Source organism: Garra rufa, chromosome 18, assembly GCF_049309525.1.
Source record: "Garra rufa chromosome 18, GarRuf1.0, whole genome shotgun sequence".
Lineage (NCBI taxonomy): Eukaryota > Metazoa > Chordata > Actinopteri > Cypriniformes > Cyprinidae > Garra > Garra rufa.
Window position 1 is genome coordinate 6,088,039 of NC_133378.1, and position 19,222 is coordinate 6,107,260.

Genomic DNA, 19,222 nt, shown 5'->3' on the forward strand with positions numbered 1-19,222 from the left:
TTCAGACACCTTTAACATTTCTCACATTTTCACAGTTTATTCGCTATAGTTTAGAAAATGGTAATAAAATATGACAAGAACTCAAGAGTTAAACTGTGTCAGAACAAATTCATTATGATAATGTCAGATAACTTTGATAGAAAGAAACAAAACATGGTCAGGTCGAAGTGCAAATCAAATTTCTGGTCCCAAGTTTTTATCAATTTTGCTGGTAGTCCACTGTATGAAGAATTTTTGAGTATAATATGTCACAGTTTTCTTTATTTTGCTATCCTCACCTACATAAATTAACTATACTGTCTTGCACCCAACCAGTAAAAAATATAAAATATTGTATCTGGTGTCTGAATAAGTTTTGTTTTGACTGCAGCTAATTATCTCCTTTTCTGTTCCACAGATGAGAGAAATTTATACTGTACATGATGAGTATGAGTGAACTGTCCTTTTAACCTTTTAAAAAATTGCTTATTCTTGATTTGATCAAAGGGCAAAAAGAGATGCACAATCTCTCTGTGAACATTTCATTGAAGGGGTCCTACTATGCTTTTTCACTTTTTGAATTTTAGCCAGTGTGGGGTGTGTATGTTTGGGCATAAAAAACATCTACCAAGTTGCAAATCTCAAAGTCCACTCCAAAGGGAGTTTTTAAAAAATCCCTTTTCAAGAACTACAACAAACGGCTCCTTTGGACTACAGCGTTTGTTTTTCGGATGCTATTATGTCACAACGCGGCCTATTAGAATAGCATATAATTAGCCTATTTTTAGCGATGTAGCGTGGACAGCCGGTGACCGGCTCGTATAAACACAAGCATTGACTAAAGTGTCTGCAAACTGCTCCGGTAGCCTTGCTGATGTAAACACAAGCATTCACTAGAGTGACGATCATTGGTTGCTGCATTGGAGGCGCGCCGTAGATGTGTGCAGTGTGTGGTAAGAGATTTATCCATCATACAGTGTAGATAGCTTCACTAGCCTTATGCTGGAGCTGGTTTCGGACATGTAAATAATTAAACAAATTAGCACAATAAGGATAATATCATGTATTGTGATCTCGCAGGCTGATGATAGGACCAACAATACTGTAGCGTATTATTTACTCACCCTCCATGCATCCTAGGTGTATATAACTTCCTTCTTTCAGACGAATACAATTGGAGTTATATTAAAAATAATCCTGGCACTCCCAAGCTTTAGAATGGCATAGACTGAACGGCACAGACAAGTGTTTCTCTCAACCAGTCCAAAACAAGTCGAGCCATAAAAAAAAAGTGCCTCAAATGGCCTCCACATGCCTCCAGGGGGTCAGTAAAAGCCTCCATTAGTGATCCGATGTGTTTTTTTTGAGAAAAAATATCTATATTTAAAACATAAGAATCACTTGAATCTAGCTTACTGCTTTGGGAAGGAATGTGGCACGACTGAAACGCCATCTAAGCTAGGGCTGGGCAATTAATCGAAAAGTAATTGAAATCGACCTTCAGAACCTATAATCGATTAAATTTTTCCAGGTCAATTATTTTGATTACTTTCCCTTTAAAAACACTACCGCGTGTGGAGTCACGTGACCCCGCTCCGTTCCGTTCCGTTCTTCCGCAGACATCTCGATGGAGAGCTTAAACAGTATTTATTCAGTAAAAAGTATTTACAGGATATACAAGAGTATTTTTATTTAAAAGAGATACTGCTTATTTTCTACTTTTAATATGAAAAATATTAAAAATAATTTATTTTGTTTCCAAAAGTGCAAGTTATTTATTTTCACTAATTTAAGAAAAAATGTGACTTTTCGTTTTAAGCAATGTGTGCTTTAATTTCAGTTGTTCAACACTGATGTTCAATAAATAATCATAGATAGTAGATAGTGTGTTTCCTTCAATTATTTTAAAATCAAGTAATGCACCCTTCTTTCAAAAATTTCTCACTTGTAATATGTGAGCATATTTAGCTACTGTACAAAACTTGTCAGTGAACTATGAGGGCAAAAAATAAATATTATATAAATATTACATAAATATAATTAAATATAATTGTATTAATAAATAAAAATAATCGTTCATTAATTTTAATCGAGTTAAAATGTTCAATTAATCGAGATTTTGATTTTAGGCCAAATCGCCCAGCCCTAATCTAAGCCAATCGCAATGCAGTGGGACTGGTAACCAATCACAACACATTACGTTTTTCGGAAGGCGGACCTTCATCAAACATGGAACTATTCGAGCCATTTTGTGCCAGGTTGGGGAGAAAGCTATTGTAATAATAAATTGTGAAAAATAATGCGTTTTTCGAACCACCAAGCATTGGAGTATGTTCTAGTGCACCCCAAAACAAAATAAAGACTTTGTAAAAGAGCATAATAGGACCCCTTTAATTCCTCTATGTCACATCATCGATATTAAAAATCATTCCACTCAGAAAACCCCAGATAAACAAAGCAGAGCACTTCTCATTACAAGCTTAGCTGATGGAAGCAAGCTGTGAATGTACAGTACTTCCTAAAAATAACAAACGGCAACAAGTACAGTACTATTGTTTGTCAAAACTAGAAGTTCATATCAACACCCAGGAATTTATTAAAAATAACTCTTTGGTGTATATTATGTTGGACCAAAAGCGATGAAATTGCTTTTACATACCAATATATAATGTGCTGGTGCAATTGAGGGCCTCCCTGGCTAACTTGAGAAGCCTTTTATGGTAGCACACCCACTCTCTCTTTCTTTCCTCCTCTTAAAAAAAACCTTCAGCCATGAGAGGCCAGGGAAGCGACACACACATGCACAGACTCACACACAAAAAACCTCACCACTTCTGTTGCCATGGAAACAGCTGCGCTGTATCCCTGTCGCCGCGGGAAACGGGCTCCCTGGGCGGCGAGTGCTCAGTGTTTCTGTAGAAAGGCAAAGCCAGAGCTGGTGTCTCAAGCGTGTTGCATATGCCACTCTATTGTGCACAATGACAGGGTGTGGTCAGAAAGACACACAGATGCTTAACCACGACTGAAGATTATATGAATATAGAATATGAGAGTGAGCCTTTTTAGAAACAGCATATAAGTATTAATTTCTTAAGTGTTCATTGAAGCTTTTAATGTAACAAAGGGCAGACGATTTCATTATTACAGTTTTCTGTCTTTAAGATAGATACCTACACAAATGTATCTTTTATTTACATATATTTTCTCACAGCTCTTCTTTACATTAATAATGCAATCAATATTCTATTTATTAAAGCCAATTAATCTCATCAAGTTTGTGTTTTTAAGCATTTTACATTTATTCCAAAATAATATATCTTATTTGTGAACTTATGTTCAGCTATTATTTTTAACAGTTAACTTTTAACCAGTTTTTAATTTTTTAGTTCAGTCATTAAAACTCTGTAAATATTGCTCACAGGCACTGCGATTTACTTTAAATTTCACTAACCTGATTACTCACTAAAAACACCCACAGATCATGTTTTCATGCCATTTTAAGCCTTATTTTGATGTGACAACGTGGTTACAGTTGAGGTGAAAAGTTTACACCCCCCTTTCAGAATCTGCAAAATGTTAATTATTTTACCAAAATAAGAGGGATCATACTAAATGCATGTTATTGTTTATTTAGTACTGACCTGAATAAAACATTTCACATAAAAGATGTTCACATATAGTCCACAAGAGAAAATAATAGTTGAATTTATAAAAATTACCTTGTTCAAAAGTTTACATACACTTGATTCTTAATACTGTGTTGTTACCTGAATGATCCACAGCTGTGTTTTTTGTTTAGTGATAGTTGTACATAAGTCCCTTGTTTGTGCTGAGTAGATAAATTGCCTGCTGTTCTTCAGAAAAATCCTTCAGGTCCCACAAATTCTTTGGTTTTCAGCATTTTTGTGTATTTAAACCCTTTCCAACAATGACTGTGTGATTTTGAGATTCATCTTTTCACACTGAGGACAACTGAGAGACTCATATGCTACTATTACAGAAGATTCAAACACTCACTGATGCTCCGGAGGGAAAAACCACGCATTAAAAGCCGGGGGTGAAAACTGTTTGAAGATCAGGGTAAATTAAACTTATTTTGTCCTCTGGAAAACATGTAACTACCTTCTGTAGCCTCTGAAGGGCAATACTAAATGAAAAAAAGGTATTTAGGCAAAATAAGGAAAATGTACACATCTCTATTCTGTTTAAAAGTTCATGCATGTTTTTTCCTTCTGGAGCATCAGTATGCATTTGAACCTTCTGTAATAGTTGAGTCTCTCAGTTGTTCTCAGTGTGAAAAGATGGATCTCAAAATCATACAGTCATTGTTGGAAAGGGTTTAAATACACAAAAATGCTGGAAAACCAAAGAATTTGTGGGACCTGAAGGATTTTTCTGAAGAACAGCGGGCAGTTTAACTGTTCAGGACAAACAAGGGACTCGTGTACAACTATCACTAAAAAAAACAAAAACAAAAAAAAAAACAGCTGTGGATACAGGTAACAACACAGTATTGAGAATCAGTCATTTTTATAAATTACTTTTCTCCTGTTGCCTAAATGTAAACATCTTGTATGAGAAATATCTTATTCAGGTCAGTACTAAATAAAAAACAACATTCATTTTGTATGATCCCTCTTATTTTGGTAAAATACAGTAACATTTAGCAGATTCTGAAAGGGGGGTGTAAACTTTTGACCTTAACTGTATATTTAAATGTGGGAGTTACTTACTTACTTTTTGAATTAATCTTCCTATTAACACCATTATATTGTTCATTCAGACTGTGACACACAACGCACACGATCACAAGAGGCGAGATTTGTTGCATTAAAATATGATATAACAGACGATCATAACCAGTCATATCGCGATTTAGGCACTGCCTCCTCTCATGGACTTCCCCCCATTCATTCTCAATTACCTTCCACCAAACACACTGCATGTTTTAGGGGTCTGTTAAATCTCATTGGGCTCAGGGGAGGTCTACCGCTATAACTTTACCTGCTGGTGTCGCTGTTAGACAATGTTTCTTCAGAAACACAAGTGATTTATACACTTTTTAATGTTATATTTTGTACAATTGCCATTGTTTGGTTTTTGTATGATTTTTTTTTTCTCATCCAATATTTTGAGGAGGCACTGCGTCCCTTGCATCCTCAGACGTAACGCCCCTGATATATATCAAATCTCAGTCTTGATTTCTTGTATCATCATAAAATGGAAACTATATTATCGTCCTGCTCTAATGTGCTGAACACGACTCGAAGGCATGAAGATATTAAGATATTATAAATATCTACATAATGACTTTCTTGTAAGGGTGCTTTAAAACAATGTGTATGGGGGGAAATTTGACTTGACTTTGAATTGATTTTCATGCTAATGTTCACCTTATCATTGACCCAGCAAATGGATGGAAACTAAACGGATAATTTACTACATATTAGCAAAAATCTTGGTTGTTCACAGCATATTTGGGGACTTTCAGCTTCCTGAATATTACAAATATTGGATTTAATCTAGGGATGCACCGAATATTCGGCCACCGAAAACTTTCGGTCGAAAATGGCCCAAAAGTGCATTTTTGGTTTTCGGCCGAAAGACTTTTTTCACCGAAACAGCACGGCCGAAACAGTATGTTGACGCAAACAGAAACCGCGGCCCGCACGTGCTTGTCTGAAGCAACACTTCTTATTTCAGTATATATAAGAAAGACTCACGGATAGCGATTTGCAAAACTTGTAATGCCGAAATTTCAAGAGGGGGTGTGTCTGCAATCGTGCCTGCAGTGATGAGAGCAGAGATCGAGACAGATGTAGCTTTCAGTGAGAGAAAAACAATGGCTTTACGTTGGTGTTACGTCGCAATATTTCAAAGATATGTCTTTTCTATTTACTGTATTTCTATACATATTTATGTTATAAGCCATGGAGGTGAGCCAATGGATATCACACAAGCAACGTGAAAACTGCGCAATGTGTTAAAGTGAAAGTAAAAACTGACAGTGCTTTCAGCATCTGACATGCATTCTCTCAGAGACAATGAGAGACGATTATACTTCATATGCTGATATTAATTTAGTCCCCTAATATTTTTCTTGTGCCCCGAACATGGTGGGAAAAAATAAAAAAAGAAAGGTATTTTGCGTAAGGGTTGTTTTTTGAAAGACTTAAATAAAGCTCTTAATTTTCATTGATGACTGTAGTGTTATTAGGGGTTAAGAACGTCTTAATTATGATTTCAGGTGGTCTTAAATGTAGGGACTGAAAGACAAGAATTGCGATGAAACTTCAAAAGGCTATTCATTGAATAAATATGAGCGCTGCACGTTTCAAAGTCATTTGCTGCGCTGCTTTGTTTACCATTCTGACAGCGCCTCCTGCTGGAAGAGAAACACGTAGCATTGTAAATGTGAACTGATGGATCCACAAGATAATGTGTTATTTAAGCAATAAGGTACGAGAGGCCGTGCTGTATCATGAATAAATCACGGCTGAAGGGCGTTGTTAGGCACGACGCGAAGCGGAGTGCCTGCAACCCCTTCAGCCGTGATTTATTCATGATACAGCACAGCCTCAAGTGCCTTATTGCTTTTATAAAACAGTTACCACACAATAAAAATATTAAAATCAAAAATATATATTAATTTATATATATTTAGTTGTACGTTTTCATAAAGTAAAATCATTAACTGCCTTCCGCTGTAAAAAGTAGTCTCTAACTGCTGCAGCTGTGTTTACGTTGCTAAGGGTGGTTGCTAAGGGGATTCAATGATACACAAAACCGTTGAGTGAAGCGGTCATAGCAGTGCCGTATCATGAATACGACACAGCTGCTGACCAATCAGAATTGAGGAATGGAACTAACCGTTTTATAAAAAAATTTAAACAATTTAAACAAAGGCAGTAAAATATATGTATAATGTTATTTAAGTAATATAATACTTGATTGATAATAATTGTTTAAATATAACATAACTGATTTATTCTTTGAAACTTTAATATTAATTTTTGCAATTGCAATGCTTTGATTTTAGTAAGATTAGCACACAGTCATAGCCATAAATGCAATGGTACTAATAATTGGCATAATTCTTTCGGTGTATCGGTTTTCGGCCTTGGTTTCCTCTTTTTCGGTATTCGGTTTCGGCCAAGAATTTTCATTTCAGTGCATCCCTAATTTAATCAGCATCTTACTGGTTAATATGAGGCTGTCTAGCTATTATGATGTTGATTTGCATCTTAAAATCATAAAAACACCTTTGCATTACATGATGCAAACCCACTTATCCTCATATTCTCAAGGGAAGGATACTGTGTCCCAGAAGAGACTAGAGACACTCCTGACTTTGATTAAAAACAGAAGGGGGGCATTTTCTGCAATGACAAACACTAAATCAATCTCTTTTCTCTTGTGCTCTTTCTCTGTACTTGTTCATCTATCTATACAGAAGCTCTGTAAAGGCCACCACATACTGGATATGGTGTGTGAACATCTCAACCTCTTGGAGAAGGACTACTTCGGCCTAACCTTCAGTGACACGGAGAGCCAAAAGGTCAGAGTTCACCTCTTATGTCCTCCCATCGTATTCTTTCTCTTATATAATTGCTATAATTACTTTACCTTAACAGAGCACATATTGGTGAGACTTTTTTGTTATTTCAGCCATGTGTAACTTGAATGTGAGTCCTCCACTGTCATTTGCATTATGCCAGAAACATGTGAAATAATGCTACAAACATAATAAAATAAAAACATCATACTAGTAAAACGGTAAAGCATATTAGCAATGTGTTAAAACATGTTAACAACATAAAATGTTAGAAGCATGTTAATGTTACATGTTAGCAAAACATGATATCAACATGATAAAACATGCTAAATATCCCTGCTGAAAAAAAAACAGCTAATACCAGCCTAGGCTGATTGGCTGGTCTTAGCTGGTTTAAGCTGGAAGTGGCTGGTTTTAGCTGGTCTCCCAGGCTGGTCAGGCTGGTTTTAGCTGGTGGTTTCCCAGCCTGAACAACTAAGACCAGACTGACCAGCCTGGAAAAGTGGACAAAACCCCTCTAAAACCAGCCTGCCTTCCAGCTATGACCAGCTAAAACCAGCCAACCAGCATAGGCTGGTTTTAGCTGTTTTTTTTTCACCAGGGACATGTTAGCAACATGTAAACATGCTAGCGGTGTGCTGAAACATGTTAGCAACATGTTGAAACCCCTGCTGAAAAAAACAGCTAATACCAGCCTAGGCTGGTTGGCTGGTCTTAGCTGGTTTAAGCTGGAAGTAGCTGGTTTTAGCTGGTCTCCCAGCCTGGCCAAGCTGGTCAGGCTGGTTTTAGCTGGTGGTTTCCCAGCCTGACCAGCTAAAACCAGCCTGCCTTCCAGCTATGACCAGCTAAAACCAGGCTGGTTGACCAGCTAAAACCAGCCAACCAGCCTAGGCTGGTTTTAGCTGTTTTTTTCACCAGGGACATGACAACAATATGCTAAAATATGCTAGAAACGTGATAAAACATTACAGAAACATGCTAATAATATGTTAAATCATGCTAGAAACATTTCAAAACAGCTGGTAAAGCATGTTAACAGTGTTAAAATGTTAACATAAAACATGATAGCAATAATGTTAGCTAAATACATGTTATCAACATGTTAACAATGTGCTGAAACATGTTAGCAATGTTAAAACATGACAACAACATGATACATAACAAAATGGCATATTAGCAAAATTAGCAAAACAAGTCATCAACATAAAACATGTTAGAAACATGCTGGTGCCATGTTAAATGTTCACAATGTGTAAAAACATCAGCAAAATGTTAAAACATGCTAGAGACATGCTAGCAATGTGTTAAAATGTGTCAACATCATGTTAAAACATTACAGAAACATGCTGGTGACATGTTAAATGTTCAGTGTGTAAAAACATGGTTAAAACTGGTTAAAATGTGTTAAAACATCACAGAAACATGCTAGCAATAAGTTAAGTCATGTTAGAAACATTTTAAAACATACTAGCAAAATAGTAAAGCATATTAGCATGTGTTAAAACATGTTAACAACATACATTATGTTAGAAACATGCTAGATACATAGCATGCTAGCAATGTGTTAAAACAAAACCCCCTGCTGAAAAAAACAGCTAATACCAGCCTAGGCTGGTTGGCTGGTCTTAGCTGGTTTAAGCTTGAAGTCCCTGCTGAAAAAAACAGCATATGCTGGTTTTTTCAGCAGGGGTAGCTGGTTTTAGCTGGTCTCCCAGCCTGGCCAGGCTGGTCAGGCTGGTTTTAGCTGGTGGTTTTCCAGCGTGACCAGCTAAGACCAGCCTGGCCAGGCTGGAAAAGTGGCCAAAACCCTTCTAAAACCAGCCTGCTGACCAGCTATGACCAGCTAAAACCAGACTGGTTGACCAGCTAAAACCAGCCAACCAGTCTAGGCTAGCAATATGTTAAATCATGTTAGAAACATGTTAAAACATAGCCTACTAGCAAAATAGTAATAAAGTAATAAAAAGTAATAGCTAATATAAAGCATATTAGCATGTGTTAAACATGTCCACAACAAAATATGTTAGAAACATTCTGGTACATGTCAGCAATGTACCAACAAGACATGTCAACAAACCCTGGTGAAAAAAACAGCTAAAACCAGCCTAGGCTGGTTGGCTGGTTTTAGCTGCTCATAGCTGGTTTTAGAGGGGTTTTGCCCACTTTCCCAACCTGGCCAGGCTGGTTTTAGCTGGTGGTTTCCCAGCCTGGTCAGGCTGGGAGACCAGCTAAAACCAGCTACTTCCAGCTTAAACCAGTTAGGACCAGCCAACCAGCCTAGGCTGGTTTTAGCTTTTTTTTTTTCAGCAGGGAAATGTAAAAACATGCGTGATGTATGTGTGCAAAATAGGGATAACTGCTATAGATTACAATGTCATAGAAGAACCCTTTTTGTCTAAATGGTTCCACAAAAACCTTTCACAAAAGGTTCTTTGTGGTAAAAAATGGTTCTTCAGATTTTAAAAAAATGTAAGAAATAAATGGTTCTTTAAACAAACTTTGACTGAATGGTTCTTTGTGGAACCAAAAATGGTTCTTCTATGGCATCGCTGAGAAGAACCTTTTAAAGCACCTTCATTTTTAAGAGCGTAAGTTATCAATTGCTCACTTTATTAACTTTAAATGTAAACATCCAATGTTTTCTTCATTTGTAACTTGGAAACAGTGGATGTTGCCCTGTATGTGTGATCTCATTTTAACAAGAGCATCCATCTATTCCCACTACCACGACCTCTCTATTTAAAAATACACATAAATGGGTTGAGATAATGGGGCTTTGAGTCCCTGTGACTGGGACTGTTGGAGGTAGGGTTTGATTGATGGAAATGCTCTGAGGAACTCCCCAGTCCTAGTTTATCCAAAAGGACCCTGCCTGCACCACCACGGCTGTCCCAGTCTAGTTCCACTTAGCTCTTTTCCCCAGCTGAGGCTCTTGTGACTGCTGCTATGATCAGCGGGATTGTTCCTGGTCCAACAAATCTGATCACACTGTAGTTTGAAAGGTGAATGATTTCCGTTTGAAAACCACATGTGCCAAGCATGGGAAGCGAGACCCGCGGAGAGCTCAAAGTTTGTTAGAAACATTTGTAAAGACAGTAAGAGATCCAGACACAGAAATTGACAATTTTTTTTTTAAATGTAATGGAGAAGATTTGCAGGCGAGTGGGCAGATAAAAATAACCAAGCTTTCAGTGGAAAAATCTTTGGTTTGACTTGTCTGTTCTGCAGAGGAAAGTAATTTCTGAGACAGTTTCACTCCCGGCCCTGTATTTTACATGTATCAGTGGTCATTTATGAATGCCGGTACTGTGAGATGTGAATAAGGGCAGTGCTTTTCATCTCCTCTGGACCGAGGTGAGCTGGCATTAAACGTTTTCGTGTGTCACCAGGCTTTGGGTGACCTTACTGGAGTGCAGTGTGCCGGAGATGACATTTATCTACTCTTTTAGTGCTCCTGTGGCTGCAGAATATTAATGCACTGACCATTTTACAGAATATGTATGAGGTGATTGCTCCTGCCGCGGAGGAGACGGTGCTGAAACTGCGGCATTTGCTTATCAATGTGTCCTGGCTGATAGAGGAATTTTTGTTCTCTCTTTCAGAACTGGCTGGATCCTTCGAAAGAAATCAAGAAACAAATCCGCGGTAAGTGTAGGAAAATAAGACACTTCGGCTTTGTAACCTTGGTTGTTTGAATCTGATGAAGGTGAGTTTGTGTCTGGTTGTTTTTAGTGGGTCCCTGGCATTTCTCCTTTGCTGTCAAATTTTATCCTCCCGATCCGTCTCAGCTGATTGAAGACATCACACGGTGAGTGCGTTGTTCAAACATGTTAAAGCTGAAATGTGTAATTTCTGTGCCACTACCAGGACCAGACTTAAGTGCAAACATAAAGACCGTCTACAAATAAGTTTGTCAAACACTCCCACTGTCTGGGATTGGTCAGCAAAACAAAGTTCAACTCCAAATGAATGCTATTGGCTGAGCCAGTGTTGCCATGGTCTAGGTCGTGATGTTTTGATAGCGGCACTATTTGAGGAAATGGACCCATAGCTGTCATTTGCAAGAATGATCTGGATTGAGCAAACACTAAAAATACATCTTCCAGTCAAATAGACATCTCTATGATGTATATGTGCTATCAGGGTAGTTCCCTCAAATTACAATTTTGACCACGAGAATATACTTTAAAGAATGTTGATAATCAAACAGTTGACGGTAGCCATTGAGTCATAGTATGGAAAAAATACTATGGAACTCAATGGCTACTGTCAGATGTCTGATGGTAAAACATGTAAGCTGGTTTCAGAGGGGTTTTGGCCACCAACTAAAAACAGCCTGACCAGCCTGGCCAGGATGGGAGACCAGCTAAAACCAGCAACTTCCAGCTTAAACCAGCTAGGACCAGCCAAGGCTAATTTTAGCTGTTTTTTTCAGCAGGGATGTTAGCAAAACATGATATCAACATAATAAAACATGTTAGCAAAATGTAAAACATTCTAAATACATGTTAGCAACATGTTAAAACAAAATGGTAGCAAAATGGTAAAACACATTAGCTAGAAACATGTTAAAACATGTTAATATAAAATATGTTAGAAGCGTATTAATTATACATGTTAGCAAAACATGATAAAAAACATGGTAAAACACAGGGCTGCCAACTTTTGAGTTCAGCTTGGAGTGAGACTTCTCTCCAAATTTTACAGTTAAATTTGTCTATCATTGTTCACTTTGAGAGTTCAAAATTAGGAGCTCCAAGGAGTTGAGTGTGCAAACTAAACAAAGAAAAAAGCTAGAGAATTGACTTGTTCTCGAGGTTTAAAGGGGACTCAATCCTCTTTTTAGTTGTGATATGGTGTCTCAGTCTAAATTACACTCACATTGGTATATTTAGAAATCAAACAAATCAAATGAAAATGAGTATTTCACAGGTATGTTATTTTACCTTATTCTACAGGAGGGAAATTACAATACTTTTGTCCTAATTTCTAGACTTGCAAGCAGGGCCTAAAACTTTTTGCCACATCTGCCATTTTTATCATGATACAAACAACATTTTCTGGTGATTTGAGAAAATATATTTTATTTTTTATTTGTTTTTGCAGTTGCTGCTATTACAACAACTAAACATTTTTTGATAATAAAAAATAATAATAAATTGAAAATTAGAAACAAACACTGTATTTTAATCACGATACAAACACACACATGTAGCATGATTTTATCATTTAAATATTTAAAGCAAAAACAGAATGGTCTGACTTCAGCATTGAGAAATTATTCATGTTAGCTATATATATATATATATATATATATATATATATTATCAGCAGAGTTTTGTCTGACTTCTACTGTGTCTTTACCATAAAATGATGTAAAATAACTGTGCAGTGCTGCAAAACTATTAACTTTTTAAAATCACAAATAATACTAATGAAAAAGAACGGGTTGAATGTTAACTATGTTTCCATAAAACTATAAATTATGATAACATACAAACTATTTATCAGATTAATCCCATGTTGTAGCAAAAAATAAATAAATAAAAATTAAACCAAAGCATATGCAAGTGCGACCAACTGAGAGCGTTATGCCGCGTTCCAGGCAACCCGTTACCCGTGTTTTTCCAAACTTCTACCCGTTAAAGTGCACTGGAAAGGCACTCAAACCTGTGAATTCCCACTCGTGAACTCGTACTAGATTGACATGCTCCCAGTTCCGAGTTCTGACTTGACATAGCCCGCGAAACAACAATAAAGCCTCTAGGGGTGCGGTGTTTATGCAAGTGGTACACGGTGGAAAAATAGAGTTTAGGACAATATAACGTTGCAATCAAATTAATATAAAAATAATTTGGCGTGACTTGCCTGGAACGCTACAAAGTCCTGAGTCGTGGTTTGAAGACGTGATTTACGAGCTCAAAAACCTGCCTGGAACGCAGCATTAGTGCGTATCCTGTCGCAAAATGTGGCGAAAAGTCCTACACAAGGGAAATAGTGTGATTAAGGTGTGTACATGTCTTCCATAATGCGACTAAAATAGCAATACTCCACCTGTCTTAATTCGATTTGTGTTTACTCCGATTATGACCTTAGTCAGATTTAATTAATCAAAAATATCAGTTTACATGGTTGGTTCTTAATCAGAGTATTGTCTTAATCAGAAAATCGGAATATTGTTGTAAACGTACTCATTGACTCCCTTCACAAAGAGGGTATGCCACAAACATTCATTGCCAAAGAAGCTGGCCATTCACAGAGTGCTGTATCCAAGCATGTTAACAGAAAGTTGAGTGAAAGGAAAAAGTGTGGAAGAAAAAGATGCACAACAAACCGAGAGAACCACAGCCTTGAGAGGCTTGTCAAGCATCAAGAGCCACCACACACAGACGTGTCAAGGAATTTGGCTACAGTTGTCGTATTCCTCTTGTTAAGCCACTCCTGAACCACAGACAACGTCAGAGGCGTCTTACCTGGGCTAAGGAGAAGAAGAAATGGACTGTTGCCCAGTGGACCAAAGACCTTTTTTCAGATGAGAGCAAGTTTTGTATTTCATTTGAAAACCAAGGTCCTAGAGTCTGGAGGAAGGGTGGAGAAGCTCATAGCCTAAGTTGCTTGAAGTCCAGTGTTAAGTTTCCACCGTCTGTGATGATTTGGGTGCAATGTCATCTGCTGGTGTTGGTCCACTGTGTTTTTTGAAAACCAAAGTCACTGCACCTGTTTACCAGCTTCCTTCTGCTGACCAGCTTTTTAAAGATGCTGATTTCATTTTCCAGCAGGAGTTGGCACCTGCCCACACTGCCAAAAGCACCAAACGTTGGTTAGATGACCATGGTGTTGGTGTGCTTGACTGACCGGCAAACTCACCAGATCTGAACCCCATAGAGAATCTATGGGGTATTGTCAAGAGGAAAATGAGAGACAAGAGACCAAAAAATGCAGATGAGCTGAAGGCCACTGTCAAAGAAACCTGGGCTTCCATACCACCTCAGCAGTGCCACAGACTGATCACCTCCATGCCACGCCAAATTGAGGCAGTAATTAAAGCAAAAGGAGCATGTACCAAGTATTGAGTACATACACAATAAATGAGCATGCTTTCCAGAAGGCCAACAATTGACTAAAAATGTTTTTTTTTTATTAATCCTATGAAGTATTCTAATTAGTTGAGATTGTTTTTTGTTAAATGTGAGCCAAATCATCACAATTAAAAGAACCAAAGACTTAAACTACTTCAGTCTGTGTGCACTGAATTTATTTAATACACAAGTTTCACAATTTGAGTTTAATTACTGAAATAAATGAACTTTTCCATGACATTCTAATTTATTGAGATGCACCTGCATATTTTCTTTTTTTAGAAAACAAAAAGGGTTCTATCCACAGAAGTCTATGGAATGCAAAAACTTTGAAGCTCAATATCTCAGAAGTGCTTAGAATGCAGATAGAACCTTATAATTCCAAGGCGGCGATATGTCCTGTGTTCTATATATAAACATGGACTGCTAATCTAATAGTCTAAACTGTGCAAGGTACACTCCACGTACAATCACATTTGTGCTTATGAAAAGGTCTAGATTGATCATCGCTGTAGTTTAATATGGCCATGTTGCCTGAAAACAAATTGTTACAGCACCATGCACGTTTTGATTGATCAAAATTCAGTTCCATTTTGTTTTAATGTATGATATATATAAAATAAATCAACACAAAAAACATTTCGCAATGTTGTTTGGCTGTGATGTGATGGTTGTGTGTGTGTTTGTATGGACAGGTATTACCTGTGTCTGCAGCTGAGGGAGGACATACTGTCAGGTCGTTTGCCCTGCTCGTTCGTCACTCATGCTCTGCTGGGCTCGTACGCTGTTCAGGCTGAGCTGGGAGACTATGACCCAGAGGAACACGGGCCAGACTACATCAGCGAGTTCCGCTTCGCCCCTAATCAGACCCGTGAGCTGGAGGAGAGGGTGATGGAGCTGCACCGCACCTACAGGTGAGAGGAGCTGACCTGCATAGGGAGCAATTATTACCAGAGCTGTCAATTAATTAAGAATTTTAGGTGTATTAATTACATGATATGCTGATTAATTAAATGAATCCTAATTTATCTGAGTAAGTCTGCCAAATGAAGATAACCTAAATTCATTACATTATAATGGCAGAAGATAAAAGCTTTGAAAAGATTTCAGAATTGAATCTTAGAAGTTAATGTATTGCTTTATATCCTGATCCAGTTCAGTCAAGGGATAGTTCACCCAAAAATGAAAAAATTCTGTCATTAATTACTCCCCCTCATGTCTTTCCAAACCTGTAAGACCTTCATTCATCTTTGGAACACAGTTTTCATCAGCAGTTGTGTTGCTGTCTTTGCAGGGTCACGGATTTAATCAAAAATATATTCATTTTTTTTTACAAAGATGAACTAAGGTCTTACAGGTCTGGAACGACATGAGGGTGAGTAATTAATGACAGAATTTTTGCATTAACTACCCCTTTACGTTTGTTAGTCTATTCAAGTCTAGGCTCATAAAATATCTAAAAAACAAAACAAAATGTAAATTTCTCTGATTTTTAATGCATAATTTACATATGGATGATGGGGCATGATTTATTGCCCTCATTTTTTATCTCTTAATAATAATAAACATACACTAAATAATAAATCATACTAAATTAACACATTAAATTGATAGCTCTAGTAATTACAGATACTGACAACAAGCAGCACAGCAATCAAAAAGCTCAAATATTCTGCAACTACAAACTGTTTATGTAATTATTCTCAAAATGATAACCTGTTACTAGGGGCATGAGTCCTGCAGAAGCGGAAATCAACTTCCTGGAGAACGCCAAGAAACTTTCCATGTATGGCGTTGATCTCCATCATGCTAAGGTGTGATATTATTTATTTATTTATTTTAACTTGCACTGCTAGCATAGAAGTGTCTCAGGTTTTCAGATATTCTTTACTTGGTCTTAAAAAGGTCTTAAAGATTCACTTTTTGGATAAATGTGTCCTAGCATTGTGTGGACACAACCACCCTACAATGGTAAAAATCCATTCACTCCTTTTTTCATCCGCAAAAAACCTAAGCAGTCTCAATTATCAAGCCGTTTTCATTTGAGCAGTATAATGTCATACACTCTTTAAAATAAAAGTGCTTCAAAGGGTTCTTCAAGCGATGCCATAGAAGAACCATTTTTGGTTCCACAAAGAACCATTCAATCAAAGGTTCTTTAAAGAACCATTTCTTGCTTACCTTTTTTATAATATGAAGAACCTCATTTACCACAAAGAACCTTTTTTGAAACAGAAAGGTTCTTCATATTTTAAAGGTTCTTCATGGAACCATTTAGACAAAAAGGTTCTTCTATGGCATCATGAAGCACCTTTATTTTTAAGAGTCTACTGCTCAAGCCCCGCCCACAACCACTGATGGACTGTCCCATATTAGCCTATTTCCACCCTCAGCCAGTTGTACACTGTTTGCCATTTTCTCTGCACTCGAGCTGCTGTAGGAACAACAATGTTTCGTAAGCAATGCAGGTGTTTTGTATTTGGATGTAAAAGTGAACATAAGATTCTTCATTTTCTCCTGACTTCAGAGCCACTAAGGACGCAATGGATTAGTTTTGTTTTTTATGGTAACTCACCACCAAATACAGAAAAAAAAAAAAAAAAAAAAAAAAAAAAAACAGAAGAAAGGGCGGGGTGAGCACAGCTCATTATCATTTAAAGAGCCATGCACCGAAACGGGTCGCTGAGAACAAAACTGTTTTGGTTTTTATCCAAAAAACAACCAATTGTAACCAAAGCATGTTGCAGACATTTCATGAATGCCCTAAGGAATCACACAAACTGGAAAATGGCCATCTGATGTCCCCTTTAAAGTCTTATCTTCATAAAACCTGCAGAAACCCTGATAATGTTATCATTTTTGTACATGGACAAAAACAACACGAAATAAAGTGATTTTCCAGCCTAACACTTGCAAGACAGCAGGCCAGAAATTGCATTTATATTAGTTCTATTACCAAAATACCTTGAATTTTGATTGGATACGTGTCCTTGACAAATGTGAAGATACTGATGTCAAAAAGTGTTTTTTCCCTGTCTTTTGAAAATAGCATATTTACTTTGCCACCCCAACTTTGCATGATTATATGGTTATTTGTATTTTATTATTTGGTTTTAACAAGTTTTTTCCCTGCGGTGCACAACCGCATTAGAACAGACCTGTGATCCTATTGTGCAATTTTACAAGCTCAGTCCCCTTAGGATAAAATCCTAGAATCTGAAATTGACAGTCTGAAACTGAAATGTGACTGAAAACCTGAGCATCTGAGTATGTCTGTGTGTGTTTATGTTTTTTAAAGGACTCTGAAGGCATTGACATCATGCTGGGGGTGTGTGCCAGTGGCCTCTTGATCTATAGAGACCGGCTGCGTATCAACAGATTCGCTTGGCCCAAGATCCTTAAAATATCCTACAAGAGAAGCAACTTCTACATCAAAATCCGACCTGGAGAGGTAGAGAAAAAGGTCTTTTGAGATTTTCCAGGTTTTTCTTGTTAGATTACGCTTGTAGATGCATGTTGACGCGTTAGATAAGGATACCGTACTGAGACTAATGCTGTGGGCGAGAAAATGGGCGGATAATCTACATGATGTGGTTTTATTAGAAAAGAATGAGATGTTTTTTTAGAGTATTTGGAAATCACTATTCAGCCTTTTAAATTATCCAGTGCTCTGAAGACTGATGTGGGTGTTCTTCACACAAAGAAATGAAATATTTTTAAGCGTATTTCTAATTACGCCACTTAAAAAAAATGCCTTTAATTGCGTCTCAATAAACACTAGTTATATTGTTTGAGGTTCTGCTCTTTAGTGGTTGTTAGCTTGCTGAGTGCGGAAAGAATGAGGGTTTTAAAACATTAGGCTGAGCTGTGAAAAATTTTTGCCTAGTGGGCACAGAGACACAGAGAGAAGCAGAAAATGAGTAGAGATGGGGTGAGGAGAGAATTCAATCCGGAGAGAGGGAAGAAAGAAAGCAAAATAAGTTGCAGAGGTCTTTATCAAGTGTTAAGGATTCTGCAGTCTCCATTTATGGTGTTATTTTCTTTGATTTTCCTCTCACAATGGAATTCTCAGCCTTTGTTTAGTACAAAAGCATAGCATTTCTTTGACTCTGGTCATTATGTGCGGTCAGATATGAATGTTAAACAATATCTCAATGGCTTTATTCAAGATGCTTCGCTCTTCTGCATATTATCAACACAACAGGCTCCTTTCTGTGGACTTTGAGCTTTTAGATATTAATATTTACTCTCATTCTTATGCAGTTTCTCTGCAGCGTTCTTTAGAAATTCTGGTTACGTTCTGTTTGGATAAATAAAGGCATGCAGAATTGTGCCCTGTCGGTTGATTTGAGCTGTAGTAGCACACAGATTTTACACCTCGTCAAATCTCCTGTCAAGTAACACGTTACCACTCTGCTTTCCCTTCACACCCCCCACTTCCTCCCCATCACATGCCCACACTCCCCTGCACCCCCAGTACGAGCAGTTTGAGAGCACCATTGGCTTCAAGCTGCCCAACCACCGTGCCTCTAAGCGCTTGTGGAAGGTCTGCATTGAACATCACACATTTTTCAGGTAGGCACTCACTGTCCTACTGCCTGGGCACTGG

At 37.5% G+C, this 19,222-nt stretch overlaps 1 protein-coding gene across 5 annotated transcripts in view; it reads left to right on the forward strand.

The window, feature by feature from the left end:
* LOC141291577 (band 4.1-like protein 1) overlaps positions 1–19,222 on the forward strand; it is a 96,546-nt gene that overhangs the window by 58,121 nt on the left and 19,203 nt on the right. For 3 of the 5 annotated variants that reach the window (XM_073823732.1, XM_073823735.1, XM_073823734.1), the window contains exons 4-10: positions 7,433–7,537; positions 11,137–11,179; positions 11,267–11,342; positions 15,309–15,527; positions 16,340–16,427; positions 17,912–18,076; positions 19,091–19,188. In XM_073823732.1, coding sequence (XP_073679833.1) covers positions 7,433–7,537; positions 11,137–11,179; positions 11,267–11,342; positions 15,309–15,527; positions 16,340–16,427; positions 17,912–18,076; positions 19,091–19,188 — 794 coding nt within the window. The remainder of the gene's footprint in view (positions 1–7,432; positions 7,538–11,136; positions 11,180–11,266; positions 11,343–15,308; positions 15,528–16,339; positions 16,428–17,911; positions 18,077–19,090; positions 19,189–19,222) is intronic. The other 2 variants (XM_073823733.1, XM_073823736.1) reach the window with 1 other exon arrangement.